The sequence below is a fragment of the Vulpes lagopus genome, chromosome 4 (genome assembly GCF_018345385.1).
Source record: "Vulpes lagopus strain Blue_001 chromosome 4, ASM1834538v1, whole genome shotgun sequence".
Classification (NCBI taxonomy): domain Eukaryota; kingdom Metazoa; phylum Chordata; class Mammalia; order Carnivora; family Canidae; genus Vulpes; species Vulpes lagopus.
The window spans coordinates 13,701,460-13,728,520 of record NC_054827.1 but is presented as its reverse complement, the minus strand read 5'-3'; the positions used below and the strand labels follow the sequence as shown (position 1 = coordinate 13,728,520).

The window sequence follows — 27,061 nt, the reverse complement described above, 5'->3', positions numbered from 1 at the left end:
TGCCAGCCAGGGTTAGGGAGCACGAATCCAGTGGTTTTGGAGTGGCACATTGAAAGAACAGCACACGGTCTGGCTGCTGCTCTCTTGTTCCTCTCCGAGGCTGAGCTCTCCCCAGCCAGCACAGGACAAAGGGGGAATTTCAGCCTTCTGTAAATAGCCTATTGTATGAGGGGAGGAGGTGGGGCAAGGAATGGCAGCCTCTTGCCAGCTTGGCTTGCTGCTTTTAAGGAAAGATGTCAGGATTTCTTCATTTGCTGCTGCCGGGGCAAGGGTGCTATTTATGTGGGTTTGCTTGAAGGCTGCATTCCTCGTGAAGTATTCCATCACACTGCTATTATTCAGCTGAATGGGAGCTTGAGGAACTTTAGAAGGGAAGAAACATCCAGATCGCGCATTTTTTGGTTTGTAAATGATATGAAGAACATAAAATGCTGATGTAAGTACACATCTGCGGAATCACAGGAGCTGTGTGTGTGTATGTGTGTGCGCACGTGTGTATGCCTGCGTCCTTAGAGAATGATGTCCTTGTGAGTTACCTTTGCTCCAAGCCACTTTGTCCTGGTGTAAACAAAATTCTGGGAGGTGACCCTTTGTGTCCGGGTGGCCTTGAACCCATATGTTCAGAATCTAGCATGATGGGGCAAATGCTAGCAGTTATGTAAGACGTGGAGCGTTCACATGGAGTACAGATGCTAAGGTCTCACCATGCCACGGAATGTGAGTGCTGGAAGGACCTTTAGAAACCACCTGCTCTCATGATTCCTAAGCCGGGGTGGGGACTTGTGAGCCCCCTGTGCAAAGAGGTATGCCCGTGACTCCAGTGCAGAGGAGCAGCGGCTCTGCAGAGGCTAGGAATTGTTCGCTTAGAGGAAAAAGCATGACCTAAGAGCCAGGTCAGTGTCCCCGTCTTGGGACCCACCTCCTGGAAGGCTCTTAAATCTCCAGCCACAGCTTCCTTATGATCATCTTGTATTGCGATGTTCCCATGAGGTAGAGGACGTGAAAGCCTTCCCCAAACACTAAATCGGTGTGAGTTGTGCTGCTAGTTATACTTTGCAAAGTTTGGGTAGGTAAGTACCAGGATTTCTGTTTCTGACAGTCATGCAAATCCAGTTTCTAGTACTTGGCCCTGTAATTTCTGCCCAGGTCTACTTAGAGGCACCCTACCCACTGGTTTTTTGCACTGGCCATGTGCCATGCTTCCCTGACCACTGTAATGTTCTCCGTCATTCTGTGGTTTTAGACTTCAACTTTATGGGAAATTCAAAAAGACCTAAGAGAGCACACTCATTTTTTTTGTAGGTGTGGGCCGAGGAAGGATGTGCCAGAGAAGGTAGCTACAGTGGGCTTATGTGCTCTTGAGCGAGAAATACTGACTGCTTAAGCCTTTAAGCCGATTGAATCATATTCTTAGCAAACAGCAGCATTGTTATTTGTCCAGCCTCTAAACTTCCTGAGAGGACGATGTGGAAATTTGCTTTTGAAAGAATTTAAAAAATATTCCAACTAGAATACCTCTGGAATAAGAATTAAAATCTGTCTGGGTTTTAATCATTGGTTGGCAAGTACGAGTCTTGATTCTTCTTCGAGACCTGTTGGGGGCCTGTTTGAAAGCATGTTTATGTTCACCTGCAGCATCGAAAGGCTATTGATTGTGGCCAATTTTCTTTGAATGTAGTCTGCCTCCATTTCTAAATACCCCAAATAACCTTTTCCTTAATAACAGTTTCATAGAAGAGAGAAGATTTAGAATGCTTTCCATTCATGTTTGAGAGTTGTCCCTCATGTGGATCTAAAAGAAGGATTTGTTTTAGTTCTTTATTGGATGCTTTATCGTATTTCCTATGTACAGCATTAACCAGTTGGTTCAGTGAAGTTGGTTTGCAGCTTGTCACCTGGCTGCCAGTGAGAGGCATGAATTAAACTGTTATACCTTGTCATTACCCACTAAAGATAAGAATTTAGCTGGATTTAAACCCTTAGCATTACACATTAGTGTCTGATTAAATGTTCTTGCATGGGTGCTACTAAGACAGTAATTTTCTGAAGTTTTTCTTTTCTCCAAGTTTTCTTAATTTTTTTAGTTTCTTAGTTTATTTCTTATCTCTGGAGATAGACTTTTTGTCTTTCTTAGTCTAATGCTATCTTTAGCTTGGCTATTGGTGATGCTTAAAATAAGGGGAAAAATCACCAGTTTATGACGGTATTTGTTCATGGGGGAGTTATTTAAAATTCTCACACAGGGATGGGATTCTGTTGAACAGCCCCCGCAAATTCATGTGATCTAGGTTTACAGAAATGACTTCAGGGACTTTGGGGAGAGAAGAGACAAGGGCAGAGGTGTGTGTGTGTGTGTGTGTGTGTGTGTGTGTGTGTGTGTGTGTGTTGGGAAAGTCTTCCTCAGATTTGGGGTGCAGTGGGTATGAAGATGGCCAGAAGGTGGGGTGATTTGAAGAGAAGGCAGGTTTGCACATTGTACACATCAGGTTGCTGCTTGTTTGTAGGGTGACAATACTGTTTATGAAACCTGACCCCTCGGTGCCAACAGGACTGGACTTGATTTGTCTGCTTATCCTTACAGTCTCTGTATATGCATGCCTTCCTCACAGAGGCCTTGCCTTGTCCCCGAGTCCCACTGCTGGTAACACTTGTCACTTCTTGCAGACATTGCTTAGTTTTGTGCCTTCCCTCCCGCCCCCCAGCTGGTTAGCCCATTGAGAACCTGGACCAGGTCATCAGCACTGTCCTCCCAGCGGCTGGCACAGGGCCTTGCCCACACTGCGTGCTCTCATATGTTCACTGACTAGAGTAGTTCAATTCCTATGCGGTCATCTAGAATAAATCTGCTGTGAGTATACTATGGACAATCTGTTTCTTTCTCGTCTGTCTCATGTTGGTTCGACATAACCACCCAACATCTGATCATTTATTTCACTGGTTTTTAAAAGTATGTCCATTGTCTCTTCTTATTGGGATGCCAAGCAGAAAGAAAACAGTGTCTGTTTTCAGATCTGGCCTGGCAGTGACACTGAAGCCTGTCCCTGCCCATGGGTGGAGCAGTGGGGTGACTCTGCTCCCAGCTGCTCATTGGCCCATCCTCCACCCTCTCTTCTCCTGGGAAGTCAAGTATGAATTTTGCCTGCTAGTTACCTTTAGCCCAGTGGGCAGCAGCACAGGAGTCGGCATGTGACTAATGCCCTGAGAGACCTTGGCAGGTCGGGTAAGCAGCTGAGCTCCTCCAGCCTCCGCCCCACCCCCACCCTCGCCACCTCTTCTGTTCGGCAGTGGTGTGTCACCTAGCAGTCAGCTCTTGGTGGCAGATGGCGAGTGGTTTTGTAAGTACTGGAGCTTTCTCTCCAGAATTATGACCTGAAGAAATCTTGCTTGTCTGTTCCTTCTCGATTGTTATGTAAAACCTGGAAATGTCCTGCATGTGTGCACGTGTGTGTGTGTGTGCGTGTATACACAGAGCTGTTGTAGCACAAGATTGCATGAGCTGAGCAAATACAGTGCAGTCTTGATGGCCAGTGAAAACAATGGATACTCTGCTACTCCATTAAAAAAAATTAAAATAGTGTATATTAAAATGTAAAGATTTCTATATTTGAAAAAAACTTATCAGCTTTGTGACTTAGATATTTCAAAGAACACAGGATAAGTAGCTCATAAGTACCTTCTGAATTACAGCTAAAATGTTAGCACTTGGTGGATTGGTAGGCAGTTTTTGAGAAAAGCATTTCAGAGCATCTTCTTCCCTTTACTGCCCAGCATTCTTTACAGCACTTATTTATCAATCATCTTCTCATTAGAATCATTCTTATTTATTATCTGTACTGCACACTTTTTATGCTGATATATATAGAAATTGTCTATAACATCCACATTGAGGCTTTTATATACAGTAGGTTGTTCATCACATTTTCTTCTGTGTGTTTTAGCTTCTCAGTTTTGTTTGTAAACTCTGTAGTCAGGCATTGTGGGTTGTTTTGTTTTTTTTTTAATTAGCTCTGTACCTTACTGTTCTGCACACAGGACTAATTACAGAGTCTTGGTAGATGAAATAATAAGGGTACCCAGCATTTATTGAGCAGTTTCTAAGCTCTCGGTGTAAATCATTTAGTCATTATAAAAGTCCTACGAGATAGGTACTATTTTCAGCCTCCATTTACACTTAGGGAAATACAGCACAGGAGGTGAACTAATGTGTCCCAAATCCTACAGCTAATAAGCTGGGAAGATAAGATTTGGCTCTAGAATCTGGGATCTTAATGCTTTTTCTCAAATACTATGCTGCAACCTCTCTCTAGTTATTTGGTGGTTGGTTTAAAGTTTATGTGTACCCTTTTTTTTTTTTCTATTTTAGCCATACCATCTGTACTAATGTAAAGGAAATGATTTGATCAGAATAGCAAACTACAGTCCCCCTGCACTTGTGTTGATGCTTTTGGTGCACAAAGAGCATGGGGAAAGCAAGAGACACGTTGAAATTTAGGTTGGTCTCTTTCACCCATTGGGAGCTGGTTCTGAGATGTGTCAGATGTGGGAGTGGACAGCCGTTAGGTGGTGTGGGCTGATTTGTGCCTCCTCTCTTTTCTTCTCATTAGCCCTGATAGAGAGTTGAGTGTATCAGGGACAAAAGTGGTAACTGATGTCACCTGAGCATGTTGTGGCAGGACTTCTTCGTGAGTAAAAATCTTTTTAAATGTGGGGAGTGGAAACTTCACGCAATATGACAGAAGTAAAATGAATGTCTAAAGTGTTTTTAGAGAAATGACATTTGACCGCCAAAGAAAGAGCTGGACCATTAGACTGGTTTTTAACGCTTTGATGGCTCAGCCAGGCATTGAGTTGGATGATTAGCCTTTGGGAGTTCTGGAGACTAGGCTTGCCTTCCTGGAATGAATGTGACGTTTTTCTCTTTTGACAGAATTCAGCTTAGGGAACCACCAACACAGGACAATGCAAGCCCACGAGCTGTTCCGGTATTTTCGAATGCCAGAGCTGGCTGACTTCCGACAGTACGTTCGCACTCTGCCGACCAACACGCTCATGGGCTTTGGAGCTTTCGCAGCCATCACCACCTTCTGGTACGCCACGAGACCCAGAGCCCTGAAGCCACCATGCGACCTCTCCATGCAGTCTGTGGAGGTGGCGGTAAGTAGACAGGCTGGCCTGCCTGCCACGTGCGTTTTCTTTGTGTCCCCAGTTTGCCAGCTGAATGCTATATTGATCCAGATCAGTCACCATCAAATATTTGCTTGCAGGGGCACTTTGTAAGCCAGAATGTGCTCAACAAACCGAAGTTTGTCAATAGGGTAATAAATGGAGGGTAGGGGTCAGAATAGAGGGCAGAGGGACCAAGGAAGTCATGTTGGTTGGGTATCTCCCTATGGTCACACAGAGGCTTCTACCCTGAGCTAGGCGCTCCAGGACGCCGGAGGATTCTGTGGGCGGGAAAGGACAGGCACAGAGTTCCTGCTCCCGGGAGCAAGGCTTATGTTCCAGCAGAGAAGAGAGCTGTCGAACAAATGTTCCAGAACGAAGGGTTTCATCTGTGTTGTATCTTATATCTGATACTTAGAACATATCCCCCAGCTTTGGGAAGGGACTCTTTGAGATTTCACCTGGAAAAGGTGAGGCTAGGAACTTGCCAGAATAACATGGCCACAGAATTTCAGGTAGGGCACGAACAAAAGCAAGGGCATTCAGAAGGTTGAGCTGTTGAGGATCGTGGTTGGAACGTAACTTGGGCAAACTATAGGCCATGCTCTCATCGTCATGAAAATGAAACCAGAGTGTGTGTTCTCTAATTAGGGCTTCATAGGTGGGATGGCACAGGGAAAGCTAAGGACCCTTTCAGGAAGATTCTTTCCTAATGTTTCTGCTCTGCCTTCCTTCCCTTTTGAATCTCTAGTACAAAACGTAGGGCGTTGAAAAGGTGAAGAAGCCACGTTCTCACTGGTGCGCTGACTCTTCGCCTCCTCTCTGCCTTGTAGTTTCTTTCTTTAGTCTACCCAAGTCAGAATTGATTTTCAGCATTATGACTTTCAACATATGTAAAGACTATTTCTTCTTCCCCATCCTGCCCTGCTTGCCAGGCTGATGGCCACAAGGAGGAGAGGTGCCCTTCCAGTCAAAGCCCTGGCCCGTTGAGTACCTTTCTGTTATTTATAGGGTTTTAGTTCTTTGCTTTCTTTTAGGCAGTTGTTTGAATTCATGAATTTTTTTTTGAATTCATAAATTTGAAACGCTTAAAACATATAGAAGGTATGTCAGTCTAATTCATGCCAAAATGTAAAAATAAAATGACTGAATTATTGCCAAGAAAAGTTGGCTTTGCACCTTATTTAGGAGGTAAATGTGAGTTAATATTTCACCTCAGCTGGTCACAAACCAAGAAGGAGTGGAATTCAGTTTTTCTAATAGGTTTGACATTCCTTTTCTTCTGGGGGAGGACCCAGTGTCTCATACATAGTAGCATTGCCATCACCATGAAAAGAGTACTTGGCAAGTGCAGATGTAAGATATTTATAATTCAGCAGTAACTGTAAATGCCTAATTCGTATTGTATGAGAAATTGTGGAGGCACTCACAGTGTGCTTTTTAAGTTCCAGCTCAGCATAAAGTCATTGTGAGACTTATTAAAAATAAGCTCTCATGTCCTCTGTAGAACAGTTTACAATTACTGCTAAGCCAAAAGAAAATTAAAATCTGTAATTCTACTGCCTTGTAGAGAGGCTTCCTGATTTTTCTCTTTGCTTATAGAAATGGATTTAGCTCTGATTTTCAGAACTTGTAGGTCTTAGGAATGAGATAGAAAATTTGCTTTGCATTTCTAAAAAAGCCCTTAAAATGGTGAATTTAAGACTAGCTTTGAATTCCAATGCTCGGTAACTATAGATGCTTTTCTATAGCTAGCATGGTCATACAGATTTCTGTGGCAGAAAGAAGCACTTAATTCACTTCATTAAGTATTCATGAAGCGCCTGTATATCTGGCATGGTGGCAGGAATGGGTTGCCAGGATAAAATATTGTTGTTTTGTTCCTACTTTGAAAACAAGTAAGCACCATTTGCCAGTCCACACCCTGATCTTATGCCCCCTGCCCCCATTTCACATTCATATTTTTACCCTCCTCTTCCCATAAACCTTACATGGGTATTAAAATGACAGGAATCTGCCCTTTTTGGTTTTGCTGCATCTCATCTCTATCCACACCGGCTGATCCCAAGCTACACCTTCTTTAAGCAGCAGCACAGAGGTTCTTGAGAAGTTACAGCTTCTAACATTTCTTTTTAAAAGTCAGGGTAGGGGCACCTGGGTGGCTCAGTCGGTTTAGTGTCTGCCTTTGGCTCAGGTCATGATCTCAGGGTCTTGGAATCGAGTTCCGCATCAGGTTCCCTGCTCAGTGAGGAACCTGCTTCTTCCTCTCCCTCTGCCTGCTGCTCCCCTTGCTTGTATTCTCTCTCTCTCTTTCTCTCTCTCTCTCTCTCTCTCAAATGCATAAATGAGATCTATAGCTCGTGCTATAGCCCCATGTAGGAAAGGTGGTGAGGACATAGGCTGGTAACGGGACAGAAAAGCCGGAGTTTGGAACAGAATCCAACAAGCCTTTCTTAACTTTCAAGCTTGGTTTGACCTGCACTCTGTTTAGAGGGCTCTGCCCCTGCATCCATGGTTGCAGCTGACACCCGCCTGCAGCAGTGGGACCCAGAGGGCTGCCTTTCCTATGTGTCAGGGAGGAACTTCCAGCCGCCACAGAATTTTTCTGCCCCTGCTCCACAACTCTGAGCTGTGGATAGAAGTGAGTTTTTCTGTATCCGTGTGGCCTTTAATCACTTTCATAAGTGATGTGTGCATTTCCAGGTTTGTTTGCCTCTGCCTGTTGGCTGAGGTTAGATCCCTGTGTCCCCCCTGGTGAAGATGGCTTTCACCGCAGTGACCTAAGCCCTTCGCGACTGGTGAGGGCCCAGATCACCTTGCGGCCCAGGGACAGAGGAGAGCGTGATGGAGCCCGAAGGGTCCAAAGAGGCAGAGGCTGGACCTGGCTCCTCTGCTTAGACCAGGCAGCTTTGGGCAAGTTCCCTTGACTTTCTGACCTTGAGATTCCTGGAAAACAGGAGTGACAGTATCTTCCCTCCCTCGTGGGGATGTTAAGAGAACTGCATTGAGGGGACACCTGGGTGGCTCAGTGGTTGAGCCTCTACCTTTGGCTCAGGGCGTGATCCTGGAGACCCGGGATCGAGTCCCGCATCAGGCTCCCCGCAGGGAAGCCTTTTCTTTTCTTTAAAAAAAAAGAAAAAAGAGGAGTGCATAGATATTTGCAGAGTATCCGCTTGGCCCATACTAAGTATCCAGTAAATGTTAGTTTTCTTCTTCTGTAAAGGCCTGATGTTTTATACACAAGAAAACAGCTGAATCCAAAGAGGCAAAATTATATCGTATTGGTTTTTTTAAAGATTTTATTTATTTATGCATGAGAGACACACAGAGAGAGGCAGAGACACAGGCAGAGGGAGAAGCAGGCTCCACGCAGGGAGCCCGACCTGGGACTCGATCCCAGGACTCCAGGATCATTCCCCGGGCCGAACGAAGGTGGGCACTAAAGCGCTGAGCCACCCAGGGATCCCCATATTGTTAGTGGAATACCTAGAAGTCTGTTACACTGCTGTCATTAACAGGAGTTGAAAGTTACATTGCATATTATACCTGGGGCTTTTCAGGGGCCAGAGGAGGATGAATAAAGATAATAAGGAAAGTTTGGTTCTATCTAGATTAATCTGAAGAGTTGGTGGCTAGACCTTTGAACCCAGGAGCAGCTTCTTCTGCAAATGGGGATTACAGGCAGATGGATCTGAAAGTAGTGACGGAATGGAAGGAAGAAAAGGAACAGGTGGTAGAAGAGAGCCTGAGGTTCTGCACACAGGTTGGGTGTGGGGGCAGACACTGTCGAGGATGGGGTGGGAGTGAGGCCTGGGGTCGGGAGCCAGGACCCTGGAGCTGTCACAGCCTGGGCCACAGCAGCAAAAGTGGATTTCTGGTGAGCTTCTGCCTCCCCTCCTCCTCTACTCCTGCACCAGCTTGGACATAAATGGGGTCAGGGCAGAACTCGGTGTGATCGGGTCATAGGCCCACCTACCAGAGTTTAAGAGATTGAGGCAACAGACTCTTCCAAAGTGTAAATGAGAATCATTATAACTGCTGCAGGAGGTCATAAAAAGAATATGGGAATCCTTCCAACTGGTGAGAGATGTTGTCTAGGCCTTGAGATGGCTTACTTGTCAAAAGATGGATTTTGGATAGCCACTGCCAGATTATAACTTACTTAAATGAAAACCCAAGTTACTTGCTTTGTTTTTAAATATTAGAGAAGGGAGTAAATTGTAGGATGCAAAAACCTTTTTTTTTCTTTTTGAAAGATTTTATTTATTCATGTGAGAGAGCACCAGCAGGGGGAGGGGCAGAGGGAGAGGTAGAAGCAGGTTCTCCCCTGAGCAGGGAGCGCGATGTGGGGCTCGATCCCAGGACCCCGGGATCATGACCTGAGCTGAAGGCAGACGCTTAATCGACTCAGCCATCCGGGAGCCCCCAAAAACTTTTTTATACCAGTAAGTCCATAGCCTTTTTAAGACTTTATTTGAAGAATATCAGAACTTAGTTTCAAATTTACCTCTGGCAACTAAACTAATTAGTCTATAACAGATTCACTGTTTAAACTTGTTAGTTATTGCTCCTTGGCTCTAGTGTGGGTTCATATCTTTCAAGATGCAGAACCAGTTCTTTGGGTCTCCCTTATCTTGCCTCCCTAAATTGGATGCGTTCCACGGCAAATGATCTAATGACATTGAGGCGAATGTTGGCTGGCTGGCCCTTTGGTGTGAAAGGTTGAGTTGACACATCCACATGGTGGGGTATATACGGTTAGCAGCTGGCCTTAGCAGTTTAGTCCTGTACCTCAGAAGGTCTGATATGGAGGATGTGGCACTCTGGATTTAATGTTCTGTGGCACGGAGCAGTTATCTGACAGGCATCCATTCAGAAGCACTTGAGCATCGGCCGAGTAATGTGTGCACAATCCCCGGGAAGGAGAGGCTGCTGCCCTCATGCAGCTTATGGGCAGGCGGGCGGTGCAGCCAAGGACTCCTTCTTTCCCTGGGAGAGGGCAAGGATTGTCCTTAAACTAAGAGCAATGTGAGCAACTTGTTCTCATGCCTTAAATAAAGCAAGATCTCTGGTTCCTTCTCCCTTAAGAACTCTGAAAGGAGGGGCACATGGGTGGCTCAGTGGTTGAGTGTCTGCCTTCCACTCAGGTCATGATCCCAGGATTCCTGGGATCGAGTCCTATAGTAGGCTCCCGGCTCAGCGGGGAGCCTGCTTCTCCCTCTGCCTGTCTTGGCCTGTTTCTCTGTGTCTGTCATGAATAAATAAATAAAATATTAAAAAAAAAAAGAACTCGGAAAGGAGCAAACTGAATGTAACATACCCGGCCTATGGAAGCAATGCTCAATAAATGGCCTGGTTTTAAGTTTCGACGAAGACTCACATTGGGCTTAGACAGCCTGCCTGCCTCTGGGGTAATGACATTGGTAACACAGAGTGAAGATGACAAAGAGAGGTTGACTCAGAGAAGCAGTGAGAAGGGTGGTTGCCCGCGGCTGCAGGTGGGGGAATAGGGCGAAAAGGGCACAAACGTTCAGCTGTCAGAGGAGCGAAGTCTGAGGATCCACCTAGAGTGTCGCAGCCTTGGTTGGGAGCCCTGCATCGTCCGGTTGAGATTTGTCAAGAGAGTAGGATTGAAGGGTTTCCATGGAGAAAGAAAAAAAAAATGCGACTCTGTGGGACAATGAGCTACTCCATGGGGAGAACCTTCCCACGGTCCAGGAGCATGTGGGGTCACCTCGAGCACTGCGGGGGCCTTGTCAATTGCATCCCAGTAGAGTGGGGAAAACCAGAAGGCGAAGTGAGGTGATGTGCTGGACAGAAGCAGCTGGGGCTGGCTCCGCGTGGGGGTGCTCATGTCCAGCTGGGCAGCAGCACCCCCCCCCACCCCCAGCGCTGTGAGGCATGGGTGCAGGGAGCTGCCGGGGCAGAGCAGCAGGAGACATTGCCTGGGAAGGACAGGTGTGCTCAGGTGGTGGAACCGCTGCCACCAGCCTGGCGGTCTGTGGCAGAGCACCTATAAGAGGGGGTGTTAGACTCCCCAACTTGAACCCGGTGGGAGGTAGCAGGGGAACAGAAGAGGAAGGGTATTAGCTGCCATCTCGTTGTTTCTGCAGTTACTCGTAAATATAGACATAAATAAAAACGAGTTTTCATCCTTGGGAAGACTCGGAATGGTCCACCAGAAGTATGTGTGGGACTTCCGGGGAATCTTCTGGTTTGATCTGTCAGCTTCATACCTGTCGATAATACTTCTGCAAATCCTTGTTTTGGAGCATTAACCTTCATTTACTTGCCATCTGTAATCACACGTTTCCAGTCAATATTGCCCACTGCTTGGGCTTCCCTGGTCTGACTCCAAATTAATTGTGCATGTGGTCAAAGATATATGCAAAGATTTGCCTTTCTTTTTCCCCAAAGATTTTATTTATTTATTCATGAGTGACAGAGAGAGAGAGAGAGGCAGAGACACAGGCAGAAGGTGGGCTGAAGGTGGCATTAAACCGCTGGGCCACTGGGGCTGCCCAAGATTTGCCTTTTTCATCTTATCCCAAGCAACTTGGCTGCTGTGGTGCTTAGAGCGCTTTCAAACACGTTTTTCTGAAGCGTATGGCATCTGAGGGCATTCTCAGCAAGCAGTCCTGGCAGTTGGGGCAGTGGATGGAGAAAATGTATTTGGAAGGGTGTTCCTGTTTAGATGTATTATTCTGGGAGTGTGCAAACAGTGGCATTTTCATACCTTTGGGGTAACTTTAGCACCCCTGCTAAGACACAAGAGGCTTCTTAATCACATAGTATGAAAAAAAAAGGGGATCCGTGGGTAGCTCAGTGGTTTAGCACCTGCCTTTGGCCCAGGGAGTGATCCTGGAGACCCTGGATCGAGTCCCACGTCAGGTTCCCTGCATGGAGCCTGCTTCTCCCTCTGCCTCTGTCTCTGTGTCTGTCTGTCTGTCTGTCTCTCTCTCTCTCTGTGTCTCTCATGAATAAATAAATAAAACCTTTTTTTAAAAAAAGGTATGAAAAACCTTGCTAATTACTTTTTCTTAACTAGACTCACATTGTAGGAAGCTTAACTGAGTTAAATGGCTAAAAAGTCTCACCTATTAATTGAAAGAGACCCGTGATTTGAATGAGGTGGTAGCAGTATCAGTTCTGGTCACGGGGCAGCAGTGGGTAGGTGAGTAGGCTGCAAAGTAAAGGGCAGGCATTACAGAGAACTGAAGGCAGAGTTTCTGATCTTTGTGCCAAGGCCAGCCCACAGGCTGCCTTTAGGAATTCAAAGAAAGACAGGTGATTGTTTTAGAAAAATTTATTTCTAGCTTCCATTTAAACGGTTAAATGGAAGTAACCGTTTAAATGGAAGTAAAAGCTTAATAAGTTCACTAACTAGGAACAAGGTAACACAGGCCTGAAAACACAATTTGATTTTGTACAAAGGACGCTACCTCCTCGAGGCTTCATCAAGCAGAAGTGTGTGCTGGAGTATTTATTTAAGTTTAAAAATAGCCTCCCCCCAAGCAGGGTCAACTCAGGCCAAATGAAAAATGACAAATATAAACTTTCTGAGCCTCTCGACAAAAATCCCTACTTACATTCATGTCTAGAAGGCCAGCCATGGGTGAGAATAGACACTGGTTCCCTTTAGAATAGTCAAAAGTGGAGCAGAATAACTCACATATTCTAAATGGCAGGCATGTAGAGATGCTATGGGCAGTTTTGTTTTGCTGGAACAATGTGTGTTTGTGGGATTTTGGATTTTGTGGCTCTAGACTTTCTTCCCTCTCACGGAGGTGGGAGGGTGCTATTTCCCCTTCTGTGGTTGGCCGATTTCCCCTGGTGATGACATTGAAATGTGCTCGGCAGCACAGAACTATAGTTTCTAAATACTGTGCCAGCCTCTCCACCACCCCGACGTAAGCACATCCTCCCCTTGGGATGGCAGTGGGGAGGCTCAGGAAGTAGGAAACTTTAGAGTGAATGAGGGGTACAATGGAAGCCCCTCTGAGGACCAGGGGAAAGTATTGGAGAACCAAAAAACTGAGCCTGCCACCGGTGACCTGGGCCTGGCTCCTTGAAGATGGAGATGAGCAATGTGTAGGGGAGTTTGAACCCGCTTGTGATCCGCAGAGAAACCTGTTACCATACCAGATATCCACAGAGCTGGGCCCATGACCTTTTAAATGTCACCCTACAACCTCCCCCTCGGGTTGTCATCTCACCTGCGGAGTGGCTGGCATGTAGCAGGTGCTCAGGAAATCCTCACTTAGCTTCCCTCATTCCTGCACTCCGGCGACAGAACCCAGCACTGATTGTGACGTGATGGTTCTTGCCTTTCTTTACTCCTGGGCACCTCAGGAAGTCAGCTAGTTCAATGGTGAGCATGAACATTGATCCTGAGCGTTCCCCGTATGCTGGGACGTTTACAGTTCAGCCTATCATGGGAAATCTAAGTGAGTTCTAGATGTCTTGTTGTTACCGTTCAGGAAAGACGGTTGGGAAGGTCGCCAACTGGCTGGCCTTTAAAAGCCCCGGTTCGGTATAGCAAAGATCTAGTGTTGCTGGAGATGAGAATCAATGGCCAGAGAGTCTCTCTAAGAGGTCCCTGGATGGAAGAGCGGCTTTGTGCCCAGGAAGTAGACAGTGGTGTTTTGGGCAGAATAAGATGCGTGGAGAAATCTAAGTCCTGGGAAGAGTATTTCACATGGAGGATGTTAGCAACAGCTCAAAAATAAAAACTCCAACAAAACCCAACAACAAACCCTGTGCTCAGGGCTGTGGTTCTACGTGCTGCTTTCCCCCTAGAGGTGGATTTAACATTAAAATCTAGTCACGTCTTCAATAACCTCCTTACTAGTTATACAGTTCTCTCGTGGCCTGTAGACACCCATTTTCTAGATTGAGATGGACAAGACCAGTTTATAAAGCTTGGGTATTTCCATCCCCCAGAAGTCCTCAAGGATGTGATTCCCCTTTGCATTTAAATGTGAGAGTGCACAAAATGACTCTCACCTTTGGGAGTCCTTTTTTTTTTTTTCCCCAAATACAGGTTTTCTCTGCTGTCTGAAAGTAGGCTTACAAAAGCCTAGATGACAAAGCAAGAGTCTTCCCCCACTTTCCAAAAGTTCAAGTTATGCCACTTCCCTTTTACAAAAGACTACATTGATACAGTAAGTTTTTTTTCATTAATGTAAAACTCCTCTTCGGATTTCTTCCAGTTAGTGAAAATAGGTACTAATGTGCGTCTTTCATAAAAGCCAAGTGTCATAAAGTGAACTTTCAGAGAGCGGGAGCCAGGGCCTGTATTTGTATTGGCAAGAGTTCTGTTCTTGGGAACTACCGATATGCACATGTACACCATGGTCCTGCCTTTATTGGCCCCAAGTAGAACTTGAACTTTTATTTCCTAATTCAGTCCATGTGGGAAGTCCAACCTCAGGAGGACCGTTAGCTTACCCTACAAGCCAGGAATTGCACTACTGGGTGTTTGCCCCAAAGATACAAAGGTTGTGATCCGAAGGGGCACCTGCACCCCAATGTTTATACAGTAATGTCCACAATAGCCAAATTACGGAGAGAGCCCTTACATATTTATACACACTGGAATATTATTCAGCATCAAAAAATGAAATCTTGTCATTTGCAATGACAAGGATAAAACTAGAGGGTATTATGCTAAGCAAAGTAAGTCAGAGAAAGACCATTATCATATGAGGAATTTAAGAAACAAAACAGAGGATCATAGAGGAAGGGAGGAAAAAATAAAACACGAAATCAGAAAGAGACACACCATAAGAGACTCTTAATTATAGGAAACAAACAGGGTCGTTGGAGGGGAGGTGGGGATGAGGGGACAGGGTAACTGGATGATGTAGTGAGCACTGGGTGTTATATAATATTGATTAACCTCTGGCTTCTACCTCTGAAACCAATAATACGTTATATGTTAATTAATTGAATTTAAATTTCAAAAAGAGGAATATTAGCTTATGTAGATGTTGCAAAATGTACTTGTGACCACCGATTTGACCATAGTGTGTTGGACTCACCATTTTCTATTTTTTTTTAAATTGGAAAAACTAAAACCACATTAAAGAAGTGTATAGCATAATCTTCCTTGACACTCAATCTTTCTTTTTTTTTTTAAGATTTTATTTATTCATGAGAGACAGAGAGAGAGAGGCAGAGACACAGAGAGAGAAGCAGGCTTCCTGAGTGGAGCCCCATGCGGAAATCGATCCCAGGACCCTGGGATCATGCCCTGAGCCGAAGGCAGACAGATGTTCAACCACTGAGCCACCCAGAGGTGGCCTGACACTCAGTCTTACAGAGTGATTTCCTGCACATTTCATTAGAATTGTCTGCTTAGCTCTCCCTATTTCTTGAGGACAATTGAAACCCCGGCCTCTACCCTCAATCTGTAGCTTATATCAGAAATCCAGAAGTATTATTTTTTTCATTTAAGTAGATGTTCCTAGAAATAGCGACATGTACTTGCATGACCCAGTAATGAAATGCCCTCCTTTTGAAGTGGCTTGGGTTTGTAGCACATACAGACATTTGAGCTCTGTTGGTATAGCTGTGCTTCCCAACACTCGGTACGGTCCCTCTGCTTTGTAGGTATAAATCAGGCTACTAACACCCAGTGTTTACAAATAGCATTTTTTTTTAAATTTTTATTTATTTATGATAGTCACAGAGAGAAAGAGAGGCAGAGGCATAGGCAGAGAGAGAAGCAGGCTCCATGCACCGGGAGCCTGATGTGGGATTCGATCCTGGGTCTCCAGGATCGCGCCCTGGGCCAAAGGCAGGCGCCAAACCGCTGCGCCACCCAGGGATCCCACAAATAGCATTTTTGTTCAAGAAGAATGATAGCACATACGCACATCAAAAATGATGATTCTTCAGGGGAACGGGTGATCATTTCATAGGGCAACAAATTTCAAAGCGCAGATCTTGCTTAGTGGCCCCTGCACCCCTTTTATTCAGACTCCTCTCTTGAAATCACAGAGTGTGTAACAAATAAGTGACAATGTGACCTTTTACCCAGTTTCACTTATGCCTTAAATGGTGTGCCTTTTTGACATAGGACTCATTTACAGCTTGTCCTCAAACCTTTGCTAAGTATTGTGATTGCCAATTAGAATCATCATAACTGTCTTGTCTTCAGGTTACTTGTCAAGATGATGGCTATTTGGGATATCATTAACTTCTTTAACTTGGATTTGGCTTACTTCCATGTTTCTCAAAGTTCTGAGGATTATATACCACCAAAAAAAATGAACCTTCACCAAAGAATTACTTAGCCAAAAAGTTTCTCATAAAATTTTACTCTAGAGCAGCAATTCTCAAAATAGGAATTTGGGAGGTTGACCTACTATCTTGAAAAGGATTTGGTCTCCATATTTCCAAAGCCAAAGTGACTCTCTTCTCAAACCTGGCCCCCATGCCCAGTCTTCTATTTTTGATTAAATGGGACTGCTATTTTTAGACCTCCTTCTTTAAAGCAGTTACTGGCCAGATCCTTTTCATTAACCCTTACTACTTCTAGTGTCACCCTTCTTTCTCCCCATTCCCGCTTGCCACTGCTCTCACCCAGGCCCACATGACTAGATTTTTCTCTGGTCCCTTCCCCTTCATGCCATTCTTCATGCTGCTTCTTAGGCTTCTTGTAGATTTCTTTCTGAAGCAGTATTCCTCAGGACTTCCCTGCTGGGACCTTAAGGCCTCCAGGCTGGTGGTTCTCACCTTCGCGTGCACCAGAATCCCCTGGAGGGCTAGCTAAACTTCTGGGTCACACCCCCAGAGTCTCTGATTCAGTAGATCTGTTGAAGGGCTAGCTAATTTGCTTTCCTTAGAAGGGTCTGCGGTCCCCCAGACCATGCTTCAGAGATCCCGGCCCGAGGGTGAGCCTGTGCTCCGAATGCTCCGAAGATTCCAGGCTACTCTTGTCTGTTCATTCTGACTTCCTGCACCCTCTTTGCTCAGCCAGTGCTCCATGGAGCCCCTCTGGTGACATAAGGATAAGACTTGGGCTTCTTCAGAAAAAGCTCTGTGTCTTATTCACCCGATTCCCACCTGCCCCATTGACAGCTGTAGGAGTTCTCAGCAGAATGCTAGGGGAGGGCAGTATTGCTTTTGCAGAGAAATGGCTGAGTGACAGCACACGTGAACGAGCGTCAGGATGAGAGATGTAGGAGGGCCCATCCTAAGGGACCTGTCTGGGCTACTAAACCGCCTGTGCCTCCTGGTCATGCTTGATAGGCAGACCAGTGGGCAGGGCTGGGCCAGTGGCCAGGAGACGGTTGTTTGTGACAGTCTGCTCCTCACTACCAGGCACACCTCTTTTCTTAGCTTTTTTTCTTCTTCCCATTTTCTGTCATTTAATCCCTTGCTCCTTTTTCTCCTACCTTAGCCATGATGCCCTGGCTCCTTTTGGTGGGTGACTTCCTGCATTGAAAAAGGCTTTCAGGGGATCCCTGGGTGGCGCAGTGGTTTGGCGCCTGCCTTTGGCCCAAGGCACGATCCTGGAGACCCGGGATCGAATCCCACATCGGGCTCCCGGAGCATGGAGCCTGCTTCTCCCTCTGTCTGTGTCTCTGCCTCTCTCTCTCTCTCTGTGACTATCATAAATAAATAAAAATTTAAAAAAAAAAAAAAAAAAAAAAAAAAAGAAAAAGGCTTTCAGTACTTACTGTAAAGCCACAAAATTGCTTCTGAATTTTAATCCGAGTATTTGTTGGAGAAAAGATAAAGGCTAAGAAGGACTGGCTTTGTAGTTAGGGCATGTTGTAGGGTGTCTGAGTAGTGTTCTACATATTCATATTTTGTTAAAAGATTTTATTGTTTATTTGAGAGAGAGAGGGCATGCACGCACAAGCAGGGGGAGGGGCAGAGGAAGAAGCAGAGTCCACTGAGCGGGGCTGGATTCCAGGACCCCAGGATCATGACCTGAGCCAAAGGCAGACGCTTAACCGACTGAGGCCCTCAGGCGTCCCTACACATTCATATTTTATAGGACTAATTTTAATTGTTTAGCTAAAGATAATCCTGGATGTGGACACATGGTATCCCCATTTTGCAGACAGACTCAGAGATTAAGTAATAATATTGCATGAGTCTACAGAGTAGAGGTTTTCCCACCATTGTACATACAAAGAATAACTTCTTTGTTTTATAAAGTATATGTTGTAATTAATCATTACATTTGGAATCGTGGCTACAGGTATTAGAAAGTGTCTGCCAAGTTAGAGAAGACCATGTAATGAGTAGAATATATCATTGGGTGATATTTGTTCTAGAAATCTATTAGTAGCTTTACATCTGATGTCAAGAACATATGAGTACATAAGAATTTCTATGGATGTAAAGCATAGAAATAAGTCTGGAAGGAAATCATCAAACTGTTACTAGGGGGACTCCTGAGTGGCTCAGCAGTTGGGCATCTGCCTTTGGCTTAGGGTGTGATTCTGGAGTTCTGGGATCGAGTCCCACATTGGGCTCCCTGCATGGAGCCTGCTTCTCCCTCTGCCTTTGTCTCTCTCTCTCTCTCTCTGTGTATCTCATGATTAAATAAAAAATATATATATTTAAAAAAATGTTAATAGGGACTAGTCATTTTTTTTCTTAATATACTTCTGTACTGTTCCTTTCTTTTGGAAGTACATTTATGATAAATTGGTTGGAAAGAGAGCTTGTAGGAGGAGATAAGGATAAGAAGAATCCTAACTAAATCCTAAAAACAAAACAAAACAAATAACAAACAAGAAAAACAGAAGGAGAAAAATGGTCCATCAACATCTATCTGGAGGTCATTACCTATAAAGGGATCTCCATGTTGGGTCTTGCCCTGGAGTGCATCCCGTTTCCCCATCAGCTCTGCCTGCTTAGACCCTACTCTCTGAGACCTAGCCCTTTGCTCCTTCTTCATGAAGACTTTCCTGTCTGCTTCCTTCAGACCTCATACTAGAAACCATCTCTCCTCTTTGCAAATGGTCCTTTCTTGTAGGTCCTTACCAGAAGTTCTTATATCCTTGTCTGACTTCCCTGTTTCCTGACATTGCAAATGTGAAGACCCCTCTCTGGAATTAAAAAACAAACAAAAAACCCATGGGCTCTGACATCATAGTAGTTGAGCTTGTATTTATCAGTTTCTAAAGAACGCTTGGCATGTCCGGATACCTGGCCCCATGGTATTTCTGTGGACGCAGAGTGCTGCGCAGCTCACAGGCTGAAAGCTACTACCTCCAGTGATGACTTCCGCTGCTAGTCAGGCGTTGCGGTGGTTAGCAGGTGTGCTTTCTGCACCAACCAGTGAAGGCCTTGTAGAGAGGGCGCACAGTGAAACCCAGTCTGTGTACCTGTCAGTGCAGCAAATCAAAGCAGTATAGACATGTCCCTGCACCTCCATACATTTTGTAGCTGGGTGCTTGTTAACTGTCAGATGCTCTGTGAGAATCCAGAGTTCCTAACAGGCTATACTGCTGTTGACACAGAGTTAAAACAGTGGAAGTAATCTCCAAAGGAACATCGGCGTTATGGAAGTAAAACTGAATGGTGTGTTTCTACGAGAGCTTACACAAACTCAGTCCCTGTGACATTGATGGTAGGGGTGTTTTGTTTTTTTTCTTTTAAGATTTTATTCATTTATTCATGAGAGACACACACACAGAGAGAGAGAGAGGCAGAGACATAGAGAGAAGTAGGCTCCCTGCAGGGAGTCCGATTCGAGACGTGATCCCAGGACCCCAGGATCACAGTCTGAGCCGAAGGCAGATGTTCAACCTCTGAGCCACCCACGTATCCCGATGGTAGAGGTTTGAGAATTGTCACAACATGTGTGACAGGTTCCTAGTCCTTCTGCTCTCTTTGACCTTATCCGGCCAGACCAGTGCTCAGAGGTCTGCTCTGTTGTTTCCTTTTCCCAGGGGCCCTCTGACACCCATTAGGTCTTAGCCTTCCTTCTCTGAGAGCCTGCACCTGATCCCAGATGAATGGATCTGATTAGTAAATGCTGCACTTCTTTCTGTTCATTCAGCAAATATTGAGCAGCTACTCCACAGGGGCTCCCTGGAGCACATGGTAGGCATGCATGTTAGGGTTTTTATTTTTAACATTTTCTTCTAACATGCTCATGTGTCTGTCTCTTTGCACAGGGTAGCGATGGTGCTCGGAGATCCCCGCTACTGGATAGCGATGAGCCCTTGGTATATTTTTACGACGATGTCAGAACCATGTACGAAGGCTTCCAGCGGGGCATTCAGGTGTCAAGTAAGCATTTGCTGAATCTGTGTGACAAATGATTAATGATTTTCATTCAGAACAAGTGATCTTTCTTGAGGAAGTCCTTTGCTTTCATCTTCCATCTACTTCCACCTGTTCAAGTCCCCCTGTCTCCTCCTCAAACTTCTCCAGAATGAGCCCCAAAACACAAGAGCCCCTCTAGATGTCCCCCTGACAGAGCAGTCAAATATATTTTCATCAGGTTTTGTATTTTATGGATAGTTACATATATCTTAGCTCATTATTGGGCTCTGACATTTCCTGAGGTCAAAAGACATGTTTAATTGGGCCCAGTCCAACATTATCAAACATACTCGACCATGAGACCCGTATTTTGAGAAATAAACACTGACCTCCCAAGGAAGCAATGTCCCGTGAGACACTTTGGAAATGTTGGCTCCCAAAGTAACCACACTTCCTCACTAGCGTTGGCCTAAGAGAACCACCCCACCCCACCCCAGGCCTCCTGCCTGCCTTTCCGGCCTCTCTCCCTTCCAGGAAGTGTACCTTCTGGGTACTCTTCCTCGAGTTACACTGAACTTCTTGCAACACCAGGACCCCTCCCCTTTCCCATAACCCCACACCCTTGTGCACTTGTCCTTTTCTTGATTGTAAAGCTTCTTCTTTCCTACCTTCAGCGCAGGTGCTTACTATGCTATGTGAGACCTTCTAGGGCATCTGGGTAGCTCATTCGTTAAGCATCTGCCTTCAGCTCAGGTCATGATCCTTAGGTCCTGGGACTGAGCCCCACTGAGTAGGGAGCCCACTTCTCTGAACCCTGCCCTTCCTCCCTGTTTGTGATCTCTCTCTCTCTCAAATAAATTAACTAAATCTTTAAAAAAAAAAAAAAAGAAAGAAAGAAAGAAAAGAAAACCTTCTTCTTTTCTTTTTCTGTTGCTTTCATCTCCTACCTCCAGGTGAGGCATTTCCCTGCTTTCCCCAGCACCCTGTACCTATTTCTGTAATAGCCCCTCCAGGAAGCAGAGACATTTGCCTGATGTTCTGTCCCACTGGCCAGTGCTCCTTGAACAGGGCGGCCATCTCTTTTCTCGACACTGGCACATAGCCTGACACACAGTAGGTGCTCCATCAATGTATCCTCAGTGATGGAGAGAGTACTCTCTGCTCCCCACAACCCCCTCTTTTGTTTTAGCCTCTTTATTTTGGCTTGTTCCAGGTCACTCTCTAGAAATGGTCTTTGGGATCCATGATTCCTTATTTAAATCGTTTGGTGGCTGGCTCTACTGCTAGCTGGACTGCAGTTCCCTGAAGGTCAGGGACTATGTGCTGTTGCTGTTCTCTGTCTTCACAACATGTTGCATTATGATAATGTGCTCAAGAAGTGCTGTGTTTTTTACTTAATCCTAGTAGAATTGGGTTACTCTAGTATCTGCACAGGACCTAGTAATCCTGTGGCAGATTCATCGAGCCCCACTCTAAGGGTAAAACAAACCTCACTTCTATATCATGAATTTTTTTTAAAGATTTTATCTATTTATTCATGACAGACACAGAGAAAGGCAGAGACACATCAGAGGGAGAAGCAGGCTCCATGCAGGGAGCCCAATGCAGGACTTGATCCCAGGACCCCGGGTCATGACCTGAGCCAGAGGCAGATGCTCAACCACTGAGCCACCCAGGCATCCCTATATTATGAACTTCTTCAAAGTTAGTGTCAGGGTCAGGGTTTGTCTGTGATAGTAAATATCCATACACAGAGCAGCTTAACAAAAGGCCACATCAAAATATTTATAGATTAAATATAGATTAAATCTATATTATAGATTAAATATAAATTAAATATTTATATTTTTATAAATATAAAATTTATAGATAATTAATTTGATATACATTATATATCAAATAAGTGTAGATGTGTGTGTGTGTGTGTGTATATATGTATATAGAATCTTTACCACTACCACCAAGTGATGTGTGTGGATGTGTATACATTTGTCTCATGGTTATCAGGGAATGAATTCATCCTGGTAGTATGGTGACTTACATGATACTTCTGACTCTCCTCTCAAAGACAGTAACTTTTTTGTGTGTGTGCACTTTCTCTACTTGGAATATGAAGTCTTATATGAATGTTTCAGAGAAGTTGAAGAAAACTTAAGTTCACTCTTAACCTATACTGATAGGCCACTTTGCCTTCTTTTTTTTTTTTTCTTTCTTTTTTTTTTTTCCAGAGGATCTTTTTATTTTAAGCTTTATTTTTCCTAGACTACCATAAGATGAAGGCTTTATGGGAGAGTAAAAACCAAACTGTACATAGGAAGCTGCTTATAAGGAGGAGCCCTCTGCCTGTGAATCTGTAGATTCGCGTCCCTGGCTGCACTGTGGTATCACCTGGGGAGCTTTTAAAAAGTGCTGAGGCCCAGACCCTATTCCTGTCCTGTTATATCCAAAATTTTGTTTGTAGGGCCTGGGTATAGTATTTGTTTAAGTTCCCACCATCCTGGAGCTGGGGTCTGCAGACTTTTCTATAAAGGGCCAGAGAGTAAATATGGCAGGCTCCCAGGGCCATACGGTCTCTGTGAGGCCTTGCGGCTGCAGTCTTAGATAATATGTAAATGAACGAGCAAGGCTATGTTCCAATAAAACTGTATTTACAGAAACAGGTGGCAGACTTGATTTGGCCGCTGCTGCCTATACATCTCCAATCCCTGTTTTTACAGAATGAAATAACATTATTTCAGATGGCCAATGTGTGAAAACAGCTTCTGATGGAACTCATGCCGTCCAGCCCGGTCTTTATCACAGTCCCTGTGAATGGCAGAGGGTCTGAGAATAAGGCCCTTTGTGCTCTTTCTGTTTTCATCAAGGCTGCAGTAGAGAGAGCCAAGAAGTCAGTGTGAGGCAGTGAATTTGTCCAGCCTGGGTCCTTCCTGTCCTCACCACCGACCCGCATACATGCCCCACTTCTCTTCTCCAGGGTGTGACTGGGTGTGATAGGCCCAGCCTCCTCAGGACTGCCAGTGGGGCCATGCTCTGCTTTCCCAACCTGTCCTCCAGGCCCCCAAACCAAATCAGAACACCTCTGCTGACACTTAAACCTAGAATGGGGAAGCCACAGATCTTACAGTCTAGAAACAAATGCTGATACCCTGTTAGAGGGGAGATGACAAAATGCCCTACTGGAAGGAGCTATGAGGCCCTACTTAACACAGAGGGGCCTCTGGCAGGAGAACCTGTGTGTCTAGTAAAGAGGCATTCTTGTATGTGGTCAGCTATGATCATCGGAACATGGAGACTTTTTCTTTCTTCTTCTTTTTTTTTTTTTTTTTTTTTAGGTGGACGTAGCTTTTCTTTCATCAAGTATAAACTGAGCATAAAGTTAGCTTGGGGTTAATCTATAGAAAGAAACTTGCATGATTCCAAATATAAATGATTCAAGTGATACTTATTACTGTCCTAGCCCTTAGTATGAATACTTAATATGGGTTTTCTTTCATCCTGTTTATTCGGTACCCAGATTAGAATCAGGACACATCCTGATATTTCTTAACTTTGACTTTCACAGATACCCCCTTATTTTCTCTTTATTTTGCATCTTTTCTTCATTTTTGTTTCTCTGCAATTAAGACTTCATCCATGTGAGTAAATTCTAAGTCATCAGAATTTGGGGATTTAAGAGTCCTATTTTTTCCTTTTTTTTTTTTTTTTAAAGATTTTATTTATTTATTTATTCATGAGAGACACAGAGAGAGAGGCAGAGACATAGCAGAGGGAGAAGCAGACTCCATGCAGGGGAACCTGATGCAGGACTCAATCCCAGGAACCCAGGATCATGATCTGAGCCGAAGGCAGATGCTCAACCACTGAGCCACCCAGGCATCTCTGTATTTTCCTTTGTACATCCTGAGTTAGAATGCTTTACACTTTAGGAATCTTGTGGGAGTCTTCTGAAAAGGATTTCTTTATCATTCAGCTACTTCCCCCTTTCTGAACCACTAGGGTACAGAAGAATTCAAATTGAGTGTCCTTAAAAAGTGTATTTGCCTGATATTCTCTTATTTTTCTTACCCCATTTAAGAAACAAACAAAAAATCAGACCAGAACCCAAGGAGAACACATCTCCAATCTGAACTCTTTATTTCTAATCTGGGGCCCAATGTCTACCTGATATTTTGTAGGATGAAGTAGAACACAAATGAGAATATTTATGCACGTTAATCCCGTTTTTTGTTTTTCACTGTATTTTTCTTTCTTTTTCTTTTCTTTTCTTTTTTTTTTTTCTTTTTTTTTTTTTAAGATGATGGCCCTTGTTTAGGCTCTCGGAAGCCAGACCAGCCCTACGAATGGCTTTCCTACAAACAGGTGAGTTTCCTGGCTCTGTGGGTCCTCCTGCACGCTTTGGGGCTGAAATCTTGGAGTCCCTGACCATGAGGGCTGTATGGTTGCTGCAAAGTCTGTGTGCTAGGCCGACTCAGAGCTCTGAGGTAAACGTGCAGCATCCAAAGGGAGAAGTTTTATGCAAAGATTTGGGAAAAACTGGTTAAGTAGCTTAATTGGTCCAATTTGGACTTGAATTAAGTCCAAATGCACTTTATTCTAGAATTATGTGGCTGCATGGGGGAATTGAGCATGATTCTCAGATAACGTTCTAGAAATGTGCTTGAAGCAGGTGACTCTCCTCACAGAGCCCATGGCAGGGTAGAAATTCTCCTCTGCCTGGCAGGATACTAGACAAAGTTAGAATCCCTAATATAGAGTAACTTTCTCATTTTATAGAGGAGGGAAACATCCCCCAAGGAAAAGGATGGGACTTGCCCAGGGTCCGAGCTGGTTCGTGGCAGAAACAGGACCAGAAGTGAGGTCCACATCTGGTCTTTGGCTCTTCTGTGCATCGTATGAACCTGACCAACGTGGGACAGGTGTGATGTTGAACCCCAGGGCAGCCATGGCTAGCAGCACAGATGTTCAGGGGCGGCACCTGCTTTGCTGTATAAGCACAAAGGAAGCTGGGATCCAGTGTATTTATTCTTGTCCCTCCATAATCCCAACTGATCCACAGCTGCAGCTGCTTGATGACAGACATTGCTTTTCATGTTTGTCGTGATAACAGGGCATCTTCTCCCCATGGAAGTAAGAGCCCAAGGGTGTCTGGGAGCCCCGATGTGTCCGCTGTTGCCTTTTGTTTCTAGCACAGCTGTCCAGGAAATAGCTCCCTGCTCTAGGGCCTGGTTGTCCTGTGGTTTCATGAATACAAATGAAATTCCTCCATCCATGTTTGGTGTGAGAGGTGCCCTGGGCAGTTGACGTGCTGGGGAGGATACGTGAGGGATTGTCCTGAGGAGCCCCAGAGCTCGCTGGCCCTTCCCGAGACTGAAACACACTCCACGTTTCCTTCCATTCCCGCATCTGAGGATAAATGAAATGCAAAGGCTTTGCTTGGGTAGCTCTTGGTAGAGAGCAGAGAGGCAAAACAGGCTCCTTTCCTGTGAGAAAAGTGATGAGCTGAGTACCCTCAGGGACCAGAGGGATTTCACCACTTTAATTTTGCTTTACCGGAGACCTCCCCCTGCCCCCCCCAAAAAAAGAGTTGCTGAGGTTCCTCATTTTCACAAGTGGTAGATAAACAGTTTATGTGTGTTGGACATGTAATGTTGCGCAGTGGTCTCAAGGCCTCACAGAGTCCCCAAGTGCTGCCTGGAGTCCTTCTGTTATATGCTGGAAGGAAGGCAAAAGACAAGTCCATGGCAGATTGGATTTTTCAAGGCAGATTGAAAATCACTGCAGTTTTTGAAGGTGTTAATCTGTGTTTTGCACATTTCAGCCAAAGGCTGGTGAAGATTTCAAGCTAGAGTTGAAGGCAACTCTGGATTTGTACACTTGGTTAGGTCCTTTCCTCATCCTAGTGACTGACCTTTGTGGGGCTAGGAACCCCTTTGAGGTTTTCTGGAGAAAGGAATGGAGCCTCTTTCTAGAGATATAAATGCCTGTACCTTCTCCTAAGTAGCTCTGCAAACCATGGCAGCATTTCACGGGTTCCCATCCCTGACATGTGAGCAGAGGTTGTGAAACAGGCTGTGGGTGCAAAAACAATAAGCATATTCATGCCACCCGTGCCGTCACCTCACCTGGGTGAACTCTCATTCCCATAGGCAGAACGCGGTGGTACTATGTGCCAGGACCAACAGGGTTCTGGGCAGGAACAGGCGTGGCTCTATTCCCTACAGGCATGGGTGGGATTTTAAAGTGCTCTTGAGAATTCACTAACTGAAAATAAAGAAAATAATTCCAAATTTAAGATATTAAAAATTTTATTTATTTTGTAGTTAATTTAAGGTAGGAATGGGGAGAGACTGGGGGGCAGGTTTATAGTCCTCCCTAATTCATAGGAATCTACCTATTTTTACTTGCTATAATAGTGTTTGTTTTACTTATTAATTTTACTTAAAACTCTTACAAGTTTTTTGAAGGTGTCCCCCCCAGACTATTTCTGTGTTTATAGCAAATGACAAGTTTTGGCTGCATTGCTAATCTTCATAAATACAAATATAATAATAATAATAATAACAACAACAATAATTCTATATCCTTGTATTACTTTTATAATTCTATAAAACTAAAGTTTAAAATAGAAATGTGTAAGAAGCCCTGACATCCAATGATC

At 44.7% G+C, this 27,061-nt stretch overlaps 1 protein-coding gene across 5 annotated transcripts in view; it reads left to right on the top strand.

Moving 5' to 3' along the window:
- ACSL1 (acyl-CoA synthetase long chain family member 1) overlaps nucleotides 1-27,061 on the top strand; it is a 73,879-nt gene that overhangs the window by 21,580 nt on the left and 25,238 nt on the right. For 3 of the 5 annotated variants that reach the window (XM_041752598.1, XM_041752597.1, XM_041752596.1), the window contains 3 exons: nucleotides 4,928-5,154; nucleotides 20,313-20,427; nucleotides 24,698-24,762. In XM_041752598.1, the coding sequence (XP_041608532.1) occupies nucleotides 4,960-5,154; nucleotides 20,313-20,427; nucleotides 24,698-24,762 (375 nt within the window). In that variant the 5' untranslated portion in view covers nucleotides 4,928-4,959. Of the gene's footprint in view, nucleotides 1-289; nucleotides 437-3,227; nucleotides 3,336-4,927; nucleotides 5,155-20,312; nucleotides 20,428-24,697; nucleotides 24,763-27,061 lie in introns of those variants that run through there. The other 2 variants (XM_041752599.1, XM_041752600.1) reach the window with 2 other exon arrangements.